The 23,884-nt window shown below is 50.5% G+C and overlaps 1 protein-coding gene across 1 annotated transcript; it reads left to right on the top strand.

The window, feature by feature from the left end:
- The first annotated feature begins 6,477 nt into the window (after positions 1–6,477).
- On the top strand, positions 6,478–23,724 carry TRIM27 (tripartite motif containing 27). Its single transcript, XM_027601645.2, has 8 exons — positions 6,478–6,897; positions 8,066–8,161; positions 10,509–10,739; positions 16,357–16,379; positions 18,119–18,234; positions 18,365–18,397; positions 19,776–19,802; positions 21,410–23,724. Exons 1-8 carry the CDS (start codon positions 6,478–6,480, stop codon positions 22,003–22,005), a joined length of 1,542 nt encoding a protein of 513 aa, XP_027457446.1. The 3' UTR covers positions 22,006–23,724.
- Positions 23,725–23,884: the final 160 nt, after the last annotated feature.

Here is a 23,884-nt window from a genome sequence, read left to right as displayed (position 1 = left end):
AGTCATTCACTGTGTTATTTGCTAAAAATACTTTTTCCTCATTTTCCTTTACTGTTCGACTGTTTAAAGGTATTTTTCTGTATAGAAGTCATTTGATTTTGGGGCGCCTGGGCTGGCTCAGTTGTTAAGTGTCTGCCTTCGGCTCAGGTCATGGTCCCAGGGTCCTGGGATCGAGCCCCGCGTCTGGCTCCCTGCTCCGCGGGAAGCCTGCTTCTCCCTCTCCCACTCCCCCTGCTTGTGTTCCCTCTCGCTGTGTCTCTCTCTCTGTCAAATAAATAAATAAAATCTTAAAAAAAAGTCATTTGATTTTTAATTTTATGTAATCAAATGTATTCATTTGTGGTTTCTGGGTTTGTGGTCATGTTTAGAAAGACCTTCCTCTAGATGACAATTTAAAAAAAAATCAATCAGTTTTTTAAAAAGAGCTTTTAGAGATTCATTTTTTAAAATTCAAACCTTTCATTGATCTGAAATATATTTTGGTATAAGAACTAAGATGGAGGGGTCCTGACAGGGTTGCCAACGAGGGCCTTTAGGGTTGGTCTTATTTATAGAAAGCTAACCAGGGACCTTAAATCCTTTTAACATCTCTACTGATAACATCTTCAGTGGCTTACTTCCTTTTTAGGGTCTGGTTATTCTTTGTTGGTCACAGGTGATTATCATACACGCCTAGGGCAGGGTGGTCCGGATTTGTCCCCTTATCTCTCACTCTTGAGAGCTTTTTCTCTACCTTCACTTAATAAACTTCTAAGGCTTTACTCACACACACAAAAAAGAAGATGGGAATTTTTTTCCCCCAAACGGCTGGCCATTGTCCCAGGATCATTTACTGAATGTGTAAACACCCACCTGAAATTTCTCTTTCATCCTGGACTAAATTCTTACTCAGATGTGGGTCTACTCCTCAGCTTCTCTTCATCCCGCGGCCGGCGCAGCCTATTCTTACTTTAACTGTCCTATAGCCTTGTGCTTCTCTCCTGAGTAGTCTTCCTTTCCCCAGACTAACTTCAGTGTCACGTGGCAGGGGCCGAGAAGAGAGGCTACAGGAAGCAGAAACACTGCAGGCCTCACCGGTCCGCCTCAGTTTAGTGCCCTGAGGATGAATGGTCCAAGGAGGGAGGGGTCAACAGTGTCAAATGCCCCAAAACCATTAAGATAAAGACAGGAAAGTGTCCTCTGGACTTAGCTAATGCCAGTAGAAGTTAATGGTACCCTTAGGGCAGCTAGACTGAGTAAAAGGAGTAGGTTAGAAATTAACTTTAAAATAAAATATTTAAGGGCGCCTGGGTGGCTCAGTTGGTTAAGCAACTGCCTTCGGCTCAGGTCATGATCCTGGAGTCCCGGGATCGAGTCCCACATCGGGCTCCCTGTTCAGCAGGGAGTCTGCTTCTCCCTCTGACCCTCTTCCCTCTCGTGCTCTCTGGCTCTCATTCTCTCTCTCAAATAAATAAATAAAATCTTTAAAAAAAATAAATAAAATAAAATAAAATATTTAAGGGGCACCTGGGTGAGCGTCTGACTCTTGGTTTTGGCTCAGGTCATGGTCTCGGGGTCATGGGATCAAGTCCTGCCTCAGGCTCTGCGCTCAGCAGAGTGTGCTTGAGATTCTCTCTCCATTTCCCTCTGCCCCACCCCCTGCTCGTGCTCATTCTCTCTCTAAAATAAATAAATAAATCTTTAAAATAAAATAAAATATTTTATTAATAATAATTGTATTTTAAATCAAAATCACAATGAGATACCACCTCACACCAGTCAGAATGGCTAAAATTAACAAGTCAGGAAACGACAGATGTTGGCAAGGACTTGGAGAAAGGGGAACCCTCCTACACTGTTGGTGGGAAGGCAAGCTGGTGCAACCACTCTGGAAAACAGTATGGAGGTTCCTCAAAAAGTTGAAAATAGAGCTACCGTATGACCCAGCAATTGCACTACTGGGTATTTACCCCAAAGATACAAATGTAGTGATCCGAACAGGCACATGCACCCCAATGTTTATAGCAGCAATGTCCACAATAGCCAAACTGTGGAAAGAGCCCAGATGTCCATCAACAGATGAATGGATAAAGAAGATGTGGTATAGGGCGCCTGGGTGGCTCAGTCGGTTAAGCGACTGCCTTCGGCTCAGGTCATGATCCTGGAGTCCCAGGATCGAGTCCCGCATTGGGTTCCCTGCTCGGCGAGGAGCCTGCTTCTCCCTCTAACCCTCCCCCCTCTCATGTACTCTCTCTCTCTCTCTCTCTCATTCTCACTCTCTCAAAATAAATACATAAATCTTAAAAAAAAGATGTGATATATATATATATATATATATATACAGTGGAATATTATGCAGCCAACAAAATAATGAAATCTTGCCATTTGCAACGACGTGGATGGAACTAGAGGGTATTATGCTAAGCGAAATAAGTCAGAGAAAAACAATTATATGATCTCACTCATATGTGGAATTTAAGAAACAAAACAGGATTATAGGGGAAGAGAGGAAAAAATAAAACAAGATGAAATCAGAGAGGGAGACAAACCATAAGAGACTCTTAATCATACTGAGGGTTGCTGGAGGGGAGGGCATGGGGGGATGGGGTAACTGGGTGATGGACATTAAGGAGGGCATGTGATGTGATGAGCACTGGGTGTTACATGCAACTGATGAATCACTGACCTCTACCTCTGAAACTCATAATATACTATATGTTAATTAATTGAATTCAAATTTTAAAAATGTGAAGAAAGAAAAAATTTAAAAATAATTGTATTTTATTAGTTAGGTTTAGTTTTTGTTTCTTTTTTTAAAGATTTTATTACCCCAAATATTATTTATTTGACAGAGAGAGCAAGAGAGCACAAGCAGGGGGAGCAGTAGAAGGAGACGGAGAAGCAGGCTTCCTGCTGAGCAGGGAGCCCGATGCAGGGCTCGATCCCAGGACCCCAGGATCATGACCTGAGCCAAAGACAGACACTTAATGACTGAGCCACCCAGGCACCCCTTTATTAGTTAGGTTTAGTTTTTTGTTGCATATGCAGACAAACCAAATAAATGGCTTAAGACACTGACTTTAGTCTCTCTCACATATATGAAGTTTGATGCAAGCACTCTGCAGTGTATAAGGACCCAGGCTTATTCACCTGTCACTACACCATCCTAATTGGCTTCCAGCATTCAAGATTGCTTCATGGGCCAGGACAGCTGCCCAAGCTCCTACCATCTTGTGCACATTCCAGGCTGAAAGAAGAAAGAAGGACAAAGGTTAATCCTAGTGTCAGAGCTGACAGTTAGGGAGGCTCTAACCGGATGCCTGGAGGCCAGCAAGGAGGCGGCCATGGCCCGCTGTGGGGAAGGTCAGAGGCCTGTCCTGGCAGCATCCACGAGAAGCCGGATCCCACCAGACAGGCCCACGATGGAGGCGCCACGATGGGAAACCCCTGAGCAAGTGGGAAGAAAAGGCGGGAAACCCTACTTCCAAGAAGTCCTTGCCCTAGTTAACAACTATCAGTAAAAGATAGAAGGTGAACCCCACAGGCTGCATATGCAGCTCCCTGGCTTGCACACTCCCTTTCCCTCTCCCTCTGCACCCCTCTCACCTACTCTCTCTGTCTCTGTTTCTTGCTCTCTCTTGCTCTCACATCTTGAGATGGTACTTTCACTTTAAAAAAAAAAGATTTTATTGGGGCGCCTGGGTGGCTCAGTCGGTCAAGCCCCTGCCTTCGGCTCAGGTCATGGTCCCAGGGTCCTGGGATCGAGCCCCGCATCGGGCTCCCTGCTCGGCGGAGAGCCTGCTTCTCCCTCTCCCACTCCCCCTGCTTGTGTTCCTGCTCTCGCTGTGTCTCTCTCTGTCAAGTAAGTGAATAAAATCTTTAAAAAAACACCAAACCTCCAGATTTCTGGAGTGGCTCAGTTGGTTAAGTGTCCAACTCTTGGTTTCGGCTCAGGTCATGATCTCAGGGTCCTGGGATCAAGTCTGGCATTTGGCTCTGCGCTCAGCACAGAGTCTGCTTGTCCTTCTCCCCCTGCCCCTCCCCCACCTCGTGCTCCCTCTCTCTAAAATAAATAAATCTTTTTTTAAGATTTTATTTATTTATTTGAGAGAGAGAATGGTAGAGAGAGAGCATGAGAGGGAAGAGGGTCAGAGGGAGAAGCAGGCTCCCCGCTGAGCAGGGGGCCCGATGCGGGACTCGATCCAGGACTCTGGGATCATGACCTGAGCCGAAGGCAGTCGCTCAACCAACTGAGCCACCCAGGCGCCCTAAAATAAATAAATCAAAAGAAGAAAAAAAATTCAGATTTCTGCCTTCTCCTGAGCTGAATCTGGGCCCAGATTCTCAATGGCAATCTTTAGCGAGAGAGAAGTAGCCACCTCTTGGGAAGGACATCGGTCCTCCAATGAGTGCCTGTCCCCATCTTTCTCTATTGGTCCCCAGTCTGGGCTGCTCATTTAAGTACCCCTGTTGCCTCTAACAGGCATTTACGTTTGCACACTGGTCACTTTACAAATAAATAAATAATAATGATTACTTTCAATGTGATTGGAGAGACTCCAAATTGAGAGCATAGAGCGTCTGGAGAGGAGTCTCTGTCCCCACTTAAGCATCTGATATCAGTTTCCTTATTTATGAAGTATGTTGGACTATGTGAAAACCAAAGTCACTTCCTACTTTAAATGTATGCCCTGACTGAGAACTCTGAGAGAGAGGTAAAGGTTCCATGCAAGGCAGTCAAAGTCTTCCCCTAGAAAATAACTAAGTACTCAGAATTTGAGGTTCTGTGTGACCATGGGAGGCTGACTGGAAAGGAGAGAGGTCAGTGCGGTCAGTTTGTTTAGGCTATATGCTCTGAAGAAGGGGTAGGACTGATGACCAGGCTTGCAGAGGACTGTGGTGGGCACAGCCCAAGCCCTGCGAGGCTGGGTTGGGATTGTGGCTTCCTAAGACGACAGTGGAGGCGTTACTTCATGTTGGAGGCCATAGGAATTAACTGGAAGCCCACGCTCAAGGATTTGGACAATGACCTGGTGGCAAAAAAGGAAGCTTTGAAAATTTCTGAGTGCGAAGGGAGAGAATGAAAGGAGCATTTTAGGGTTTTTCTAAGGATGATTCTCACCCTGGAGGTGTTCTTATAAAGAGGCTGGAGGGAAAGACTCGCAATAGGGAAATGAGTGGAAATGCTCACAGTCACCCGGCTATCAACTCATCTAAAAAACATCTGCAAAACTGACAGTGTTGAAATAATTTCGCTCAAGGTGTAATAATGGAAATTAAAGTAAACAGAGGCAAGTTGAGAAATAAGGAAGGCAAGGCTGTCTGGATTCAATGAAATCAAGAGGGTGAGGACAATACCGAGGAACCAGCAAAGGAGACCAGGAAATGCCAAGGCGGGAAGGATGCGTATGGCGCAGAGCCTGAATCAGAGTGGGATTCTGGCTCTCCTGCACTCAGGAAGGAGCACGCAAGCTAGGTCCTAATCAATACTCCACGCACTGGGTATTTTCTTCGCCAATGGATGAACACCCTCGGGTTGAAAACCTAAAAGAAGTGATGAAGTTTTCCTCCTTGGGGTATACGCTCATCCCCGTTTCTCCAGAGAGGAAGCCGAAGCTCAGAAGGGTAAACCAGTTGGCTGTGGCACAGTGGGAAGAAGCCGAACTGGGCTTGTCTGACTCATTCTGTCTTGCAGAAATGTTGCCATCAGATAATTAAGACTTTCTTTTTAAAAACAAAATTGCGAGTGCAAGTAGGGTTGCTGAATGGTGCAACTCAGCCGGCTACTCCCATCCTCCGGCCTCCTGGGGAGGCCAGGCGTCTCCTCCCCCCGCACCCACATCAAGCCCGCACTCTGTGGCACCGGCGCCGAGGCCTGGGCGCCCGGCAGGACACCCAACAAAAGCCTCGGGGTCCAGGCCCAGGCCGCGGGAGCTCGGCGCGGGGCCCGCAGCGCGCAGGCGGGGTTACGGCGTCCCGGCCGCGGTCACCGGGCCCCGAGGAGCGCGCCCCCGCGCGTCGCGCCCCGGGCGGTGGCGGGGCTCCCCGATCGCTACGAGAGGAACTGTGCGCACCCGAGGCCGCGAATGCGCGTTGCGAGGGGGGCCCGCGCCAAGCCCCGCCCCGGGGCCGCCCCTTCCGCTCGCGCCGGGATCCGCTCGGACGCGGCCACGTTGTCCTGCGTGCCGCGAGCGCCGGCCCCGCGAGTGCGGCCGGTGGCGCCCCTCGGCCGCCCACCTCGCGCCGCAGCGGGGCTCCGCTGGTCCCCGGGACCCGCCCCCACGCCCGCTCGGCGGGGCGCCGCGGCGCAGGGAGGGCCGAGACACGCGGGGGCCCGCGCGCGCGCGTCCGAGATCCGGGCCGGGAGGCGCCGCCCTCCGCCCGCCCGCCTCCCCGCGCCGCCCGGAAGCGGCGAGCGGGAGGGCGCGCTGTAGAGTTGGGCTCCGCGCAGAGCTGGGCGCCGGGGCCCATGCCCGTGCGCCCCCGCGGGCCCGCGCCATGGCCTCCGGGAGCGTGGCCGAGTGCTTGCAGCAGGAGACCACCTGCCCCGTGTGCCTGCAGTACTTTGCCGAGCCCATGATGCTCGACTGCGGCCACAACATCTGTTGCGCGTGTCTCACCCGCTGCTGGGGCGCGGCGGAGACCAACGTGTCGTGTCCGCAGTGCCGGGAGACCTTCCCGCAGCGGCACCTGCGGCCCAACCGGCACCTGGCCAACGTGACCCAGCTGGTGAAGCAGCTGCGCACCGAGCGGCCGTCGGGGCCCGGGGGCGAGATGGGCGTGTGCGAGAAGCACCGCGAGCCGCTGAAGCTGTACTGCGAGCAGGACCAGATGCCCATCTGCGTGGTGTGCGACCGCTCCCGCGAGCACCGCGGCCACAGCGTGCTGCCGCTCGAGGAGGCGGTGGACGGCTTCAAGGTGAGGGCCGCGCGGCGCGGGAGGGGCGGCAGCGCCGGCGGACAAAGGGGGGAGAGAGCCCAGGGGCTTCCTCTTTTCCGCCTAGAAAATGGCTGAGCCGGACGTGTGCTTCCCAGCCGTCACTTCCTCTCCGTCCGCTCCAGAGCCTCGGCACTCAGATTTGGGAGAACCTGTAGCTGCTGAGGAAGCCAGAGGTGTCCCTACCCCCACCCGTCCACCCCAGGTGCCCCGGTGTCTGCAGGCCCCCGGGCACCTTACACGCGGAGACCCCTCCCTCCCTTGACTGTGGAAAGGATGTGCGTAAAACCAGCACACATCGCCACGCTCGTGCGCCTGTCGGATCACAGATGATCTCACGCAAAACACACACGGACGTTGACTGGCTGTGTGCGCGCCAGGCAGGTGCCCATCGCGGAGTCTGCAAGCGTTTCCCCGGCACTTGCCTGTGCTCCGTCCTGTTCTAGAAGCTCACGGAAAAGAGCAGCTCTTTCCTGCTGAAGTCATTTAACCGCCGTGAGACTCCAGATCACACAGTTACCATGAAGATTAAACGAAATAAAAGGAGCGGGTAGCCCTTTGTGAACGGTGGAATCTGCAGACCGCACAGCCAAACAGTGACACGGAAGCGAAGTGCTGACGGGAACAGTTGTTAGGCAGCTTGGGAGGAACGCGTGCGCTGTGTTGTGTTCTGTGTTGGAGGGTTGCAGGACAGAAAGGTGCCCAGTGACGTTTAAATGTGGGTACATTCGTGCATAATTAATCACTTAGCATTCATGGCACTTCCGGATGTATCATTTTACACTGGAATAACTCTGGAGTAGGTTGGGAAGGTGGTGTTTCCATGCCGCCTTTGAGGAAAATGAGGGGTCACAGCATTTTCTCTCTATGCTTCTGTGGAGTCACAGCCCAACTCTAAGCCTCGTAGGCCACTCCCCTTTCCACTGAGCCCTGCAGTACCCTTCCAGGGATAGGCAGGTGACCCACCAGTTCGAGCTACACACAGACTGCCAAGGAGAGTGTGCAAGACCCCCTGTGCCCTGCGGATGTCCCCAAGTCCCAGGACCGGCTCTGAGCAGGGAACGCGGGCTCCGTGGGATAAACACATTAGCCATGCTGATGCTGAGGTCTGCCTAATCTTGAACTGTACACCTGTGTTTGCTTTTCTCAGGAGCAAATCCAGAACCAGCTGGACCACCTGAAAAGAGTGAAGGACTTGAAGAAGAGGCGCCGGGCGCAGGGAGAGCAAGCGCGGGCTGAACTCTTGGTAAGGGTTTTTGGAATTCACAGAGAGTATCGCTTCTGTTAGCCACTCTGTGTTTTGTAAGGCTGGTGTGACTTCCCTTAACCTTAGCCAGTCAGGTCACCCGGAACTTCCAGGTGTGGGTGAAACAACCCCAGATGGCGGTGGGGAACTCACCTGGAGAAACAAGGGATTTCACAAGGCTGGGGGGAAGGGATAGAAGAGCTGACGTTGGAACCGCTGGGGATCTGACCTATCAAACGTTTAGCCTGCTAGTCTTGTATAGATCAGGGTGGATCCTTGACACCGCTGATGTGGGTGAGGGTCTTGGGCATGGTTAGCCTCCTTTGGTGACATTCTGCAGATGGATGCTGACAGTGGTTGAGCAAGAGACTGATGTGCTCATTTGTGATAGGGATATTTGGGGCTGTTGTTTTGACAACCAAAAAAAAAAACAAAACAAAAAGTACAGAGACTTTTATAACATATTCTTATATCCACCACATAGGTGCTCAAGCAATTTTTTTTAACAGTAAATAAAATCAGAGAAATTCCCAAGAGGTGCCTGCATCTGAAAAGCAAACTCTTAGACTGGCATTGACTAGCAGCATCTTGTGAAATTTTGTCAGTCATGGCCAGGGGGTAGTAAGGAACTCTTGGGCAGGGAACTTATTCTCCTGATGTCTTCAGGTACCACCATTTGTTCTGCCCGCACACCTCCCTGAGACCTCAGCTCCCCTAGCTTGAAAGCAGGGCTGACGGACGGATAATCTGATGTGCCTGAGTGGAATCCCCATGCACACAACCGTTGTGTCCTCTGTGGGAGGACTGTCAGAGGAGAAAAAGCCTTTCTCTGAGAATCAAGACACTTGGACATACTTCTCGGCTCTGACACTAGCCAGCTGGATGGACGGGGAGAGCGATACACCGTCTCTGGCCTGTTTCCTCCTCTGTGAAATGGGCACGTTGGGCTTGACCTGTGGTTTTTCAGCAAGGCTGGTGCTGCCCTCTCCTTCCCTCCTGTGGCGTGTGGGTGTTCCTTTGGTTGTCACTTGAGGAACTGAGTGGGGAGGGGAGGGCAGAGATGCTGAATGTCCTGCCCTGCAAGGGCATCCCATGCTGGGCACAATTGTCCCGCCACCAGCGCGCCTGGGGCAGCCCCTTCCAGAAGCACAGAATCAGTTGCTCCTTAAGGTCTCTTTCAGCTTTAATGTTCCATTTCTAAGGTTACATTGTATCACTTATGTCTTTGAAGGACTGTAGCTAAGGAGAGCTATGACTTTACCAAAAGGGTTTGGAACGAAGGTGTGTGCAGCCCAGTGAGTGCTTAGGAAGGGCGGAGTGAGGGACGATTCATGGGGGGAAGATTCTCAGGAGGAGGGGAGTGGAGAACAGGTGTCTTCCGTAAAGGGCTGGACAGGATTTTTGGCTCTGTGGGCCACATCGGCTCTGTCACAACCACTCAACTCTGTTGTCATAGCTCAAAGGCAGCTAAATACAAGATGTGAATGATGGGTGTGGCCGTGCCCCAATAAAACTACATTCCCCAGGAGTAAGCAAAGGTTGTTGCTGACCCTTTGTTGAGCACGGAGCCGGAGCCGGAGCCGGAGCCGGAGCCGGAGCCGGAGCCGGAGCCGGAGCCGGAGTGCCCTGTCAGTGGGAGAGGGGTGGGGAAGGAAGGGCAGACTAGCTTTGGAAACAAATTTGCACCCAGAGGGAACCACACCCACAGACAGTGAGGAGAGGGTAGTTGAGGAACACTCCCAGAGGCCGGAAGCCAGCACGGGCCACACGGGGAGGGCCTCAGGGACGCGGTCCCGGCCATGGTGCGAGGATTGAGTGTTCCAGTCTGGCCCCGTGTGGCATATGGCCAACCCCTCCCTTCCCTGGCTGCCTTTCATGGCTCCCAGTTGCAACAAAGTGTTGCCCCACTCGGCCTGCCAGACAAGGTCTGTTCTGCCCTCTTAGGTTTTCTGGCTTCCCCTCCGCGCTCAGGGGCTCTGCGGGACAGACTTGGTGCGGCCCTGTCTCCTTGCCAGCGTCATTCCTCCTGCCAGGAAAGCCTGTCTGCTCTCTGAGCACAGGGTGCACTCCCGTCCTCCCACACGCCCGTGTCCGCCGTGCTCCCGGGAAGGCTGGGCCAGCTTCCCCCAGGGCAGGCCGCCCTGTCCTCGCACTGTCTGTGCTTACTCACCCAGGACAGAGTTCTTTGTTATCCCCGGGGTAACTCACCTCTCAGCGCTGAGTGTCCAGTCGGTAAAGCCTGACAGCACGAGCGGGTGGAGAAGGTGCGGGGGGTGGGGGGGGAGACGCAGAGGGCTCTAGGAGGGAGCCTTTCCCCCTTCAGTGCCCGTCCCTGTCTCCGGCACAGAGCCTGACCCAGATGGAGAGGGAGAAGATTGTCTGGGAGTTCGAGCAGCTCTATCACTCCTTGAAGGAGCATGAGTACCGCCTCCTGGCCCGCCTCGAGGAGCTGGATCTGGCCATCTACAACAGCATCAATGGCGCTGTCGCCCAGTTCTCCTGCAACATCTCCCACCTGAGCGGCCTGATCGCCCAGCTGGAAGAGAAGCAACAACAACCCACCAGGGAGCTCCTGCAGGTAGGCTGGGAGCCCCCACGCACCCGGCCCTGCGCCTTCCTTCTCTCTGGCCGTACCTCGGGGGGCCCTGCTGCCCTGGCTCAGCTGTCTGGGCCTGCCAAGGGAAGCACGCCTCCTGGGGGCTCTGGCCAACACAACTGGGACCGGGCAGTTGCACTGTCTCACAGAAAGGGCAGAAGGAGGTCCTAGGGCCCAGGCCCGTCCTGCGCCGCGTGGTCTGGTCACACACAAGGCTCTTGACCTCCCCGGGCCTCAGCGACCCCATGGAATGAGGGGTTCGGCCCCGTGCCACTTAAAGACTGCCGTCTGTGTGCGTGTTGGCCCAGCCACAAAACAGGGAGCACTTGAGCAGGAGCGGTTGGCCCGAGAGGTCCCGTGATTTCAGCTTGGTGTCCCGCAGGTGACACGGCTGACCACAGGAAGTGAGCTGTTGTGCGTTCACTGTATACGAACTGTCTGTCCTGAGTCGGGCACTGTTCCAGGCACTGGGATTAAATGGTGAAGAAGCTCTCCTGAAATTTATATTCTAATGTCCAGGGCGGACAGTTGAAGAAGTGAACAGCGGGGACAACGGGTGCTGATAAATGCCGTTAAAAGGGTTGATGGCACAGGGTAGGGGTCAGCAAACTGCTGTATGTCCTGCAGGCTAAGCCTGGTTTTGACGGCTTTGGGGGAGTTTTTCTGGGTTTTTTTTGTTTCTTTGTTTTCTTGGTATTTTTGTTGTTTGTTTTTTAGTGGGGAAGGAGCAGAGGGAGAGGGGAAGAGAGCTTCTTAAGCAGGCTCCACAGTCAGTGCAGAGCCCGACTGGGGGCTCGATCTCACCACCCTGAGATCAGGACCTGATGCTGAAATCAGGAGTTGGCCGCTTAAATGACTGAGCCACCCAGGCACCCCTGGTTTTTACAGATTTATGTATTTATTTAGATTTTAGTTCTTTGAGAGAAAGAGCGCACAAGCAGGGGGAACAGCAGAGGGGAGAAGCAGGCTCCCTGATGCGGGACTCGATCCCAGGACCCTGGGATCATGACCTGAGCCGAAGGTAGACGCTTAACCAACTGAGCCACCCAGGCGCCTCTGGTTTTTACGGTTTTAAATGATTGGAAAAATCAGAATTTTATTTCGAGGATGTGAAATTATATAAAACTCAAGCTCCATCGTTTGTCCATTTTATTGGCACTCAGCCATACGCATACCGTTATGAACCGCGCGTGGTTACTTTCTACTGGCACTGTAGAGCAGAGTTGCAACTGCAAGACAATGCATGGCTCACAAAACCCAAAATATGTACTGTCTAGCCTTTAAGAAAAAGTTTATTGACTCCTGCTTTAGACTCATAAGAAGCCTAGCCTGGAACCTTAACGACCACCAATATTTAACTGCCAGGGAGAAAAGGAAGAGTTTGCAACAGGAACACTTGATCAGAGAAGCAGAGTGTGACCAGAAAAGAGGGAGTGGACAGCAGAGTCTCATGCAGTTGAGGGCCGACATCCATTTGGTTTAAAGCTGTGGGCATCACTGACGCCCTCAGATAGGACTGCCGGCGGTGAGCAGTTTGGGCAGGAGCCACGTTAGGGAGAGTGGGGACTGGCTGGGTGAGCGGCCACTGCAGGAGGAGTTGACTGTCAAGGAGGAAGACCATGAGGAGAGGTAAGAAAATGCTCAGAGGTGAGGTGGGATTGTGGGGCTTCATGAGGAGGGAATGCTTAAAGAAACGAGCTGAACATTCCGGAAAAGAATATGCAGGAGGAGAGTCTGTTGTAAGGATGCGGGTGAGGAGAATCACCGAAGCTGGAAGATTGATGGACTTACCACTCTTTCCGTGCCTGAGAAGACAAGGCAAGGGGACTAAGGCACAGGTGGAGGAGGTAGTTTGGGGAGGAAGGGAGGGTCGGGGAGGTGGATGCAGGCAGGTTGAGGTTTGGTAGCAGAAATCCAGCGGTTTCTATTCTCTTGACGTGAGAAAGCAGGATCCCCTGCTGCTGTTGGGCAGGAGTTAGGGAAAACATTAGCTTTGAAGAATACGGGCAAGTTTTGAAATTACTGTTTCCGAATATGGGAAAACCAGGTGGTTTGTGAGACACAGTAGGATTACTTGGTGGGTGACCGTCAGTTTGTACTGGGGCCAGTCTGCCTTGTGTGACTTTCTTTTCAGCTTTGCTTCCTGAGCCCATGACTGCTCTGGTGCAGACATAGGGAAAGTAGATAGTGAGGTGCATCCCAGATTAGGGCTTTATAAGATGGAGTTGAGGGTTTGGTTTGTTCTGTTATGGTGATAAAACATATATAGCATCAGCTCCATCATTTCGGCCATTTCACAGTGTACAACTCAGTTGCATTTGGTAAGTAAGCAAGTAAGTGTTCAGTCCTCACAACTGTGTGGTTCCGGAACACTGTCCTCACCGCAAAAGGAAACCTTGTATCCATTCAGTGGTCACTTATTCCTTTCCACCGACTGGCGGCCATCAATCTGCTGTGTGTCTCTGGGGGTTTGCCTATAATATGTGGCCTCTTGTGTCAATTTCTTTCACTCCATATACTTTTTTCAAGGTTCATCTGTCTTTTAGCGCGGATCAGTATTTCTCTCCTTTTTATGGCTGGCTAATATTCCGTTGTATGGATAAACACCACATGCTGTTTCCCTGTGTTGCATTCATGAGCTGACGGACATTTGCTTTGTCTCCACCGTTCGGTGGTTCTTAGCAGTGCTCTGTGAACATTAACACCATGATATGCTTTGGCAGCTTGTGGCATCATCTGTGCCGGGCACGTTCCAGTTTGAGTATATGTGCTGCCAAAGTGAGCACTGGAGGTTTTAATTTTTTTTTTTCTTTAAGGTGGAAGATACTTGTGAGGACATTTTTGGACAGATGGGGTCTGTTGAAGAAAGAGGGGTTGTGGTCGTGGAATGAGAGGGAGAGAGGGTTACGGTGGCTGTCATTGGAAAAGCAAGCTAAATCTTATTTAAAGAGGAAAATTAGAGGCAACCCCACTGAGGTCAGGAACAGAGCAAGATGCCCACTGTTCCCTACCCCTATTTAACGTTGTACTGGAGGTTTTAACCAGGGTAGTTAGATAAAAACAATTACAAGCCTTTACTATAATGCCTGTGTAACTAAGACAGCTGGTAATCGCACAACGGAAAAACACAGACACTGTAACCATTCAGAAGACCAGTGTCATGGGCTGCCTGGGGGGCTCAGTCGGTTGAGCATCTGACTCTTGATTTTGGCTCAAGTCATGATCTCAGGGTCCTAGAATCGAGCCCCACATCAGGCTCTGTGCTCAGTGGGGAGTCTGCTTGAGATTCTCCCTCCCTCTCCCTCTGCTCCCATGCACATTCTCTCTCGCTAAAATAATAAATAAATAAGTCTTCAAAAGACTAGTGCCAAATTGAAAGAAAAGCGCAGCAAATATCACAAATAGGGATAATAGAAATAGTATATAAAGAACGTTCAAAAAATTGAGGGGGGTTGAAGACAAGTTCTATAGAAAAATGAGCAAAAGATATGAACAGGCAATTTGCAAAAGAAAAGTAAAATTGGACCATGAACTTGTGAAAATGTGTTCTGTACTTTTAATAAGATGCAAATTAAAAAACATACTATAATACCTTTTCTCCCCCGTTAGAATAGCAAAGTTGTCTTAATTCAGTATACTGTTAGCAAGGATGTGAGAGAGTGAATCTCATATGCTGGTGAGAAGACATTGTTTTGGCAGCATTTAACAAAAGTATACATGCAGTTAGAATTTGACCAAGAGTCCTTTCAGGAATTTACCTTGAAGATATGAAAATATGTACAAAAATACATACATACAAGGTTACTTGATGTAACATTGTTTGTAATTGCAAAATATTGGGGAAAACCCATCTTCCAAACCAAGAAGAGTGGTGGAATCAACTGTGTGTGTGTGTACCGTGGACTAATATGCAGCTGTACAAAAGAGTAAGGAAGATACTGTGAACCGATAAGAGTGGTTTCCGGGAATGTGTTGTTAAGTGAAAATCATAGTGCAAAATATGGACTGTACTGCTTTTTTGTAAGAAAAAAAGATAATTGGAACATCATGTATCTGCTTACTTTTGCAGAGGAAACAGTGGAGGGGTAGACCAGATGGGAATGGGGAAAATGGGGTGAAAAGGATAGGATTAAAAAGTGACAGAGACTCTCTGGCCAAGTTTCAGACTTTTTTTAAGATTTTATTTATTTATTAGAGGGCGGAGACAGTCACAGAGATCACTAGCAAGCTGAGCAGGGGCCCGATGTGGGACTCGATCCCAGGACCCTGGGATCATGACCTGAGCTGAAGACGCTCAACCGACTGAGCCACCCGGGCGCCCCGCCTTCAGACTTTTTGAGCACCAAAATAAATAAGAACAGTGATGGGTTATAACCTGTTAAATAAAGTAGGAATATATGAGTCCATACTGATAACACATGGGGAAGTTACTCCTTGTAGTAAACGTTGACTAAGTAACAGAGTCCATACTGATAACACATGGGGAAATTACTCCTTGTAGTAAACGTTGACTAAGTAACATAGAAGGGATTTTGAAGCTAGCCGAGGACCCTTTTCATCGCAGTAAAAGCTAACTCAGACAGTAATTATGAATGCATGCTAAACGTAAGGGAGGAAGTTTGATAAGGATTAGAGTATTAACATAATTTCGAAGTATCATTTTTAGATTGCTTATTAGTTACAAAAGGAAAGATAGTAGCTATTCAGTGATCAAAATATGGCCAGTAAGGGGCAAGTGAGTATCGTACCTTTAGAAGGACATACCATACACTAGTCAAAGATGATACAGCCTGGACTTAATCACGAGGGGAATGGCTGACAAACTCCAAAGGAGGGACGGCCTCCTGGAGAATGAATAGCCTGTGTTAAACCAACGTCAGTGCCACGAAAGAAATCAGTGCTAAGGAACGATTCCAGGTATGTGTGGTGATAGCTCAGTGTGGAGAATGGTCATGGACTACTGAGCGGGGAGGTGGGTAGCTGCAAGTAACTTTATTGGTTGAACTAGACTATGGCTGTGGGTTAGAGAAAGGTTCATTTAGATCATTGATTTATTGATCATTAGATCAATGTTCCTTTTCCTGGATTTGATAACTGGACTGTAGTTGTGTAAGAAAATGTACTTGCCCTTAGGAAATGCAGAAGTCTAAGGGGGCAAAGATACATTATATAATGGGAAGAGTGATCTCTCAAATGGTTCTGAATATAAACGTGGTTATAATAATCTGGTAAGTCTGAGAAGGAGGATACAGGAGCTCTGTGCTAGCAGCTTTTCTGTGTATTTGAAATTACTTCACAATAAAAAGTCAAAGCAAGCAGGACAAGTAGGCAGTTGTGGTCCAAGGGTGGGGTACTTGTTTGGAAATTTGAAGTCGTGAGATCCTTGGCCAGTAGGGCAGGAGCAGGACGTAGGAAAGGCTGGGTAGGAATAGCGTGCGTCCCAGATTTTTGGCTCCTTGACTGTGAGTCCTGTTGCTTGTCTCCCTGGCTTCTCGCAGGAGGGCCACCCAGTAGCTGGGTTTTCAGCAAACATCTGAAAGCAGACTGAAGTTACAACTTCTACGACTTCTCATGGTTACCCTTTTCCTTTCTCTTGTAGGACATCGGGGACACATTGAGCAGGTACCGTGTTCTCCCTCCCCAGTGTTAAATCAAGTGCAGGAGGATGTTTCCCTCGTGCTCATAAATCCTGGAAGGAGCCCTGAGAAGGACATCTTACTAGAGTGACACATACCCTGCCCGTCTGTGAACAAGTCACTTGTGTGCAAAGAGCTAGATGGACCTGTTCTCAGTAAAGCTCAGGAATTACTGGCGAACTGGGAGGGTAAGGGTAGGTTGGGGCTACCATGGTTTGTGAGGGTGCGTCCATGGAGAGTGAAGGCTCACACACACCTGGGCGAAGTGCACGGTTTCTTGTGGTCATTGCTGCTTCAGGGTTTCCGAGTCCTCCTGCTACTGCCCCCTAATTCCGTAAAGGGGAAAATATGGCCTCAGAAGAGTGTGACTGGCTCAGAGTTACAGAATTAGTGCTGGGTTACCTGGATTCTGGCTCTCGTCCTCATTATTGCTCGGCTGTGTCATCAGGTTGGGGGTGAGGAGAAGCTCTGGGAGCAGGGAGACCTCTAAGTGGGCAGATGGCAAGGCTCGCTTGTGTTGCAGGGCAGACGTGAGGGCAGGCAGGGTCGGCCTTGGGAACATGCTCTTTGTGCAGGAGAGCCCACAGGGACAGAGACTGACTTTGAAGGAGCTGAACTTTGAAGCTGGTGCAGATACCGAATGGTGAAAACCCTCCAGAGGAATGCAGCCGGGCTGTGTGGGAACCTTTGCAGGGCTGGGGCAGGGCCTCGTAGATGGGTTGGGTCGGCTGGGAGTGCCATGTGGGTAGATTATGTTGGTAAAATTGAGGGGTTTGAGGGAGAGGGGTTAGAACGTGTCCAGTCCCAGCCTGATGGCCCCAGAGATTACTGCCCTGACATGTTACCTTTGCTTTTCAATGCCAGTCTCGTTCTGGTCCAGCACAGGGAGCTAGATCTTCAGAGCCTCGCACTTTGTGACATTAATGCTTGGGTTTGGCTATATGAGAGAGGAAACCCAAAATTTCATTGGCTTAAGACTTACATGTAATTTAAGACATTGTTGCCATATAGGAAATGTGCAGGTAGGTAGCCCTGGGCTGGGCTGCTGGTCTCCTTCCCTTCACTCTCCTGCCGTCCCTGAGTCCTGGTCCTCGATCTGGCAGTCTGAGATCGTTCAGCCAGCCCGGGGCGGTGGGGGGGGGGTGGGGGGGTAAATCACAGCACACTCCTTTTTAAGCAGGCTTCTCAAATTACCACGAGACACTCCTTACCTCTTATTGGCCAGAACTCGGTCACAAGGTCCCATCTAGACTGGGCAGCCACGAACCCCATATAACTTGGAAGATGGGAAATGGGGTATTGGGGAGGCAGCCGGCAATCGGTTTTTGCCATGGACCCCCTGAGCAGGGCGGGTACCTGTCTGGAGGGCTTCTCACCCTATTTGGGAAGCCGAGGGCTCTGGGTTGTTGCCCACCATGAATCTCCAGGACTTTGTCTAGGAATCTAGTGCTTTCTGGCAAGGTCAGCCTTACGTTCAGTTTAATTCAGTAAACCTTTCTGAGGACAGGCCATTTGAAAATCCATGAGCTAGGTGCTATGGGGGCAATGAAAATGAGTAAGATGTTTCTCCGCTCTTGTCTAGAGGATGACAGTCTAGGAGGACAGAGAAGTGTGGTGGCTGCTTATAAGGACCCGCCAGTCAGCCTAACCCGGGCTTTGTCTGGGCCCCTCAAGGTGCGGGGGTGGGGGAGGGAGTTACTCATTTTTTTTTTTTTTTAAACTTAGAGCTGAAAGAATCAGGATCCCTGAGCCCTGGATCACACCTCCAGATCTGCAAGAGAAAATCCACATTTTTGCACAAAAATGTCTATTCTTGACCGAGAGCCTGAAGCAGTTCACAGGTAATGTGAGGAGAGGGTCCATCAGGGGAAATGCATTCATGCTCTGAATATCTGTGTCTTGACTGAGAGGGGTATATATTTACCAGCCAGATGTGGGATGCAAACTGATGGTCGTCTTTTCTCTCCTTAGAAAAAATGCAGTCAGATATGGAGAAAATCCAAGGTAAATTCATGTATTTACTGGGCTTTTGATGTTGAAGTTTCTTTTCTTTTTTTTTTTTTTTAAAGATTTTATTTATTTATTAGAGAGCGAGAGAGAAACAGCATGAGAGGGGAGAAGGTCAGAGGGAAAAGCAGGCTCCCCGCTAAGCCGGGAGCCCGATGCGGGACTCGATCCCAGGACCCCGGGACCACGACCCGAGCAGAAGGCAGTCGCTTAACCAACTGAGCCACCCAGGCGCCCCTTGATGTTGAAGTTTCCTGGGAAGATGGACATCTCCTTTAAAAGTGGGGGGAAGTGTGAGGGGGGTTGACACTCACTGGCCAGCCTCCTCGGATCTTCTGCATCTTCCTTTTGCTTTAATTTAAGTTTCAGTTAATAGTCTCTTCTTTGAATATGAAGTCCTTTATATGTACTCAGCTTTCAGTCTGTTTTGATGGGGGGTAAAAACAGGCAGTCCAAAAATGAATTAATCCAGAATAAAGAATGAACAGAAACTATCCTAGCTGCATTTCACTTGAGCCGGTATTTAAAGTTATGATTTGCCGAGCTCCTCCTGCTCGTGGGCATTTGGTGCCAGTCAGGACAGGGGGATCAAGCAGCGCTTATTAGGTAAAGTGGTTTAGGTATTCAAGGGAAGCCCTTCTACGTGTGAAATTTTCTGTTCATGAGCCACATTCGGTTAGGAGTTGGCTCTATCCTAAGTGCTAAGATTCCTGGACAGTCTAGTAGGATCTGAAACCTCTGTATGTAGGTAAACCCTTTTCTTAATTGTTACACATCACAAATCCCCACAATCTCTGGTGATTTCGTGTGTGATGTATCCTAAGACCTTGTTTGCACTTTATCTCTTCAGATACATATGTAGGGGACACTCGAATGTCTTCCACCATCAAACAAATAGGGACAAACTGCACTAGACACCGTGGGCGACACCGGAAGGCATGACTCCTTGATCAGGCTCTCATTGATTTCTCCTTCTCCCCTGCCACTTAAAAGGCTCGTGAGAGCTTATTTGTGAACATGCTTTGTCCACTGTTTAAGTGCCTCTGGAGTGGTCTTGTTTGCCCCAGCATGGCAGTGGGCATCTCCCAGTTGATCCACCCAGCCTCTAGAACAGAGGTGGCTTATGAAAGCCGAGAGTTGCGTATGACGTGGACTTGGAACCGTGTTTCCCCCTGCAGGGCTGTCCCTGTTCCTTTAGGGCTCTTGGTTGAGCGATGGAGTCAGATGGTGCATAAAGTCAGCACACGACTGACAACGGCAGTTCCGGGCTGTCTAATGCGACCGTAGCCTATGGGAACTCTAACGGGAGCTCCTTCAGTTAGGTAGTCCTTGGAAATACTCACACATCCTAACTTTTTCTCTTTTGTTCTTTCAGAATTGAGAGAAGCTCAGTTATACTCAGGTAGGTGATGGGGACAAAACCATATGGAAACAGGAGTAAAAGTCCTAAAGACTTAACTACTGTTGTGAATGATTTTGGAAATTGCCTGAATTGGGGTTCTTTAGATTACGTGTATCAAAGTCATAAACAGCAACCACAAAAAAAACCATTGATTGTTTCTATATGTTTACAATATCTTTGCCTCCCAGAATGCCTCAGAGCTGAAGCCAATGACCTTTGAAGTAGGCGGAAATCAAGCTCAGGTGCTTGAGTAGAAGCTGCAGTCCCCAGTGTGTGCTCTGCAAAAAGCAGTCATCCTTCCAGAAAGTTAGGGGGCCCGCCTCTTCCTCTGAGTGCTGGGGAGCGTAGGGATCTCGGGTCATCCACTCTCTGTTGGGGCAGGAATCGAAGCTCCCCCTGGTGGTCACCGTCACCGAAGGGTCGGGAGACCGGGTGCATCCGTGGTCCCAGGGGTACTCAATCTCAGGTGTGTACTTCCCATCGTTAGTTGGAATCATCCGTGAAGAGAGATGTACATCAGGTGTTCTTTCTGCCACTGATCCATATTTGTTCTTTCAGCAAGTATTAGCTGGATACCGTGCATAAGTCCTACACTGTCTAACGTTGTGCGGGCTTCTATGGGGGAACAGGAGAGCTCGGAGTGTGGTGTCTGATTGGGGGCATGAGGCACACCCATGACCTGGGGGACAGCTCAGTGACGGCTATGCACGGATGGTTGAACCACGAGCCTGGTGCCCGGGGCTCTTGGCCGCCTCCACGGTTGCCCGTCATGACCCTTCTGTGGGAGTCACTTAGCCTGCCTGAGCCGAGGTCCGGAGAGGCTGGGGAGCTTTCCTCCTGAGCACGGCTTGAACAGCAGCTGAGGGAATCACACCGGGGCTTTAAAGCAGGAAGGCAGCACACGGATGCAAGATGTTGTACTACTGAGCACCCGAGCCCGTGACATGGGTGGCAGTTGCCGGTTTAGGAGAGAGGGAGAGTGGGGTGGCTGGTTAACAGCGGCTTTTTGAGGACAACGTGGGTGTTGCATGGGACATTAGAAAAAGATGAACGGGGTTTGCACAGCTGAGTAAAGATCTCATGGAATGGAGGATATAAAGCAGTGGTTCTTTCTAAGATTATTTGTTAGTGTGCCTGCGCGCCTGGAGGGAGGGGGAGAGAGAAACCCAAGCCGATAGCGCTCTGAGCACAGAGCCTGTCAGGGGCCCCGATCCCGCAACCCTGAGATCACGACCTGCGCCGACTGCACCACCCAGGCACCCCCGGAAGAGTGATACAGGCTTCAGTCCCCAATTCACATAGCCAGAACCCCAAAATTTAAGTTGGGAATTCAGTTTATAATGGATACTGTGGCTTAAGATGTTTAAAAGAGAGGGAATGGAGGTAAAATCTCAGTACCTTCGATATATCTTGGCTTAGGAAAGTAATCAGCTATTCCAGACGATGATTTTTGGAATGTAAACTGCAGGATGAGTTCCGTAAGACGAATGCAGCCTCTCGTGGGATGCTTGTGTTCTCGGGGGGGGGTAGGAACGAGCTGGGTGTCCTCCGGTGTGCTCCCCTGGCCCTCGGCTGACCCTCCCCCCGTCCCCTCTGTGTCTCTGCAGTGGATGTGACTCTGGACCCAGACACAGCCTACCCCAGCTTGATCCTCTCCGATAACCTGCGGCAAGTGCGGTACAGTTACCTCCAGCAGGACCTGCCTGACAACCCCGAGCGGTTCAATCTCTTTCCCTGTGTCTTGGGCTCTCCATGCTTCATCGCTGGGAGACATTACTGGGAGGTAGAGGTGGGAGATAAAGCCAAGTGGACCATAGGTGTCTGTGAAGACTCGGTGTGCAGAAAAGGTGGAGTCACTTCGGCCCCCCAGAATGGATTCTGGGCAGTGTCCTTGTGGTATGGGAAGGAATACTGGGCTCTTACCTCCCCAATGACTGCCCTCCCCCTGCGGACCCCTCTCCAGCGGGTGGGGATTTTCTTGGACTATGATGCTGGCGAGGTCTCCTTCTACAACGTGACAGAGAGGTGTCACACCTTTACTTTCTCTCACGCTACCTTCTGTGGGCCTGTCCGGCCCTACTTCAGTCTGAGTTACTCGGGAGGGAAGAGCGCAGCCCCTCTCATCATCTGCCCCATGAGCGGCATCGATGGGTTTTCTGGCCATGTTGGCAGTCATGCTCATTCCATGGAGACCTCCCCTTGAGGAGGTGACCCTGGGCCAGGAGGGCTGTTGGCCATAATCCTACCCTAGGCATAAGGCCTCTTGTTGCCTTGCCTCCTTCCGCTCGTCACGGCTGGAAGCCCTGGCCACTCCCCATGAGCTGCCGTGGGAGACGGGTGTCCACTCTCCTTTCCCTTCCCAGGCAAACTGTCAGATTGCCCAGAAATAAAAACCCGGTGTTGCCACACTTCCGGTTCTACACGTTACTGGAGGGGTATAAAGAGTAGGGATATAGCCCCTGGAGAGCCATCCGGATGCCTCCCTGTGGCTCGGCCTGGCTCCCCCGGTTCAGCCCCACATAGTGGTCGTGGATATCTGCCGTTTTCCGGACCAGGGCTCCTTTCTAAGAACTCGGAGTGGACCTACCTGGCCTGTCAGCATGGCTCCCTCTAACCCGGTTTTTCCTTTGGGAATAGTACCTCTACCCCTAGTTCCCATTCTGCCGTAGTTTTATTAACTCCATTAAAGAGGCCTATATGTGTTTTGATTAGTTACAGTTATTCTACAATAATGGTGGGAAATGGCCCCACCTCTGTTACGAGATAATGTTCTAATCAATGTGCTCTCTGCCTCTGTGTCTTTTCCGAGGGCTTTGTCTGCTCCCTTCATTCTAATGAAAGGTGTATCCTGGTGTCGGGTGCACGTCATCCAGGATAATTTTCTGCCAGCACCATCCATTGTTCCTAGATCCCCTCCCACTCACGTTTGTGGACTGACGGTCAGTCATACACCGTCCCTGGAATGATCCTGAGGCAGTGTTCCGGGGACTCCCTGACTTCTTGCCTCCTTTTCTCCATTTCCTTTGGGGAATGGGGGAATTGACCTTTCTGATATGTGTACCATCAAGGGGCAGTTCCATCCCCATAGCCATTGGGTCACGAGGCATTCTGGGGCCAGAAGTCTAAGGCAGATGACCACAGTGGTTCTTAATCCTGCTTCCCTTTGGGTACGTGGCCCTCTGTTTGAAAATAAAGTGAGTATGGATGTTGTTTACATTGTTGTTTTCTGGGTCTTGGTAGGATTGGGTTCGTAGAGGTTGGAATGGGATTGAAGGGGTTGGTGGATGGTGTTGATTTCTGCTAAGGGTCCAGAATCCTGTTCTGGCCAATATTGTACTTCAAACTGGATGATAAAGCTACTTTGCAGTACCACGTCACTGTCCCACGGTGTTGAGAAGGTAGTGTTGTCCGTCCACAATTTCACCAGGAAAGGGTTCTCTCAAGTCCTTTTTATCACTGGCAGTGGGATGATGCAGCAATGCTTGGCAGAGACCAGAGGGCCCAGACCACCAGCCTAAGCCCCTGGGGGTGCAAAGGCTGCCACGTGCCGAGGAGGCAAGACCAGGCTGAGAGAACAGCTTCGTTGCTGTTTTGGATTTGGATTTGCATCTTTGCTGCATCTGGACGTGGCCTCAGAAGACAAGACTGTATGGTCTATACTCCGTCCTATACAGAGCATTGAGGTTCCATGGCTGAAGATCATGAATTGGGATATCATGTCCTAATTTATTCATCTCTTCATTCTGTTAAAGGGAATAACATAACCAGGACCTATAGAGAGGGGCTCCCACGAGGAGACGGTGTATGTATGTAAAATACTACTAACGTAGACACGGACCAAGGTACACAGTAGTTTTTGAATGGTCCTAACAGCCCTACTTTGTAGGGTTGCCCTTAGTTTGGAGATGCAGAAACAGCAGCACAGAGAGGGCATGTGGCTCGTCCAAGGTGCACAGCTAGGAAGCAGCCGAGCCAGGATTCAGACAAAGATGGAACACTTAACCACATACGCCTTGTCCTTCCCCTCAGGATGTGTGGATTATGCTTTTCTGTGTGGGAAGGCAGAGCGTTGGCTGGAAGCC

The sequence above is a fragment of the Zalophus californianus genome, chromosome 7, assembly GCF_009762305.2.
Source record: "Zalophus californianus isolate mZalCal1 chromosome 7, mZalCal1.pri.v2, whole genome shotgun sequence".
Classification (NCBI taxonomy): Eukaryota; Metazoa; Chordata; class Mammalia; order Carnivora; family Otariidae; genus Zalophus; species Zalophus californianus.
The sequence above is the reverse complement of the archived record's forward strand: the minus strand, read 5'-3'. Positions and strand labels throughout refer to the sequence as shown.

Bases quoted from the DNA above. Each gene is read 5' to 3' on its own strand.
- TRIM27 (XM_027601645.2), top strand. From the start codon at position 6,478: ATGGCCTCCGGGAGCGTGGCCGAGTGCTTGCAGCAGGAGACCACCTGC. The intron at 8,162-10,508 runs GTAAGGGTTTTT...TCTCCGGCACAG, and splicing joins AAGCGCGGGCTGAACTCTTG to AGCCTGACCCAGATGGAGAG. The intron at 18,398-19,775 runs GTAAATTCATGT...TTGTTCTTTCAG, and splicing joins AGATATGGAGAAAATCCAAG to AATTGAGAGAAGCTCAGTTA.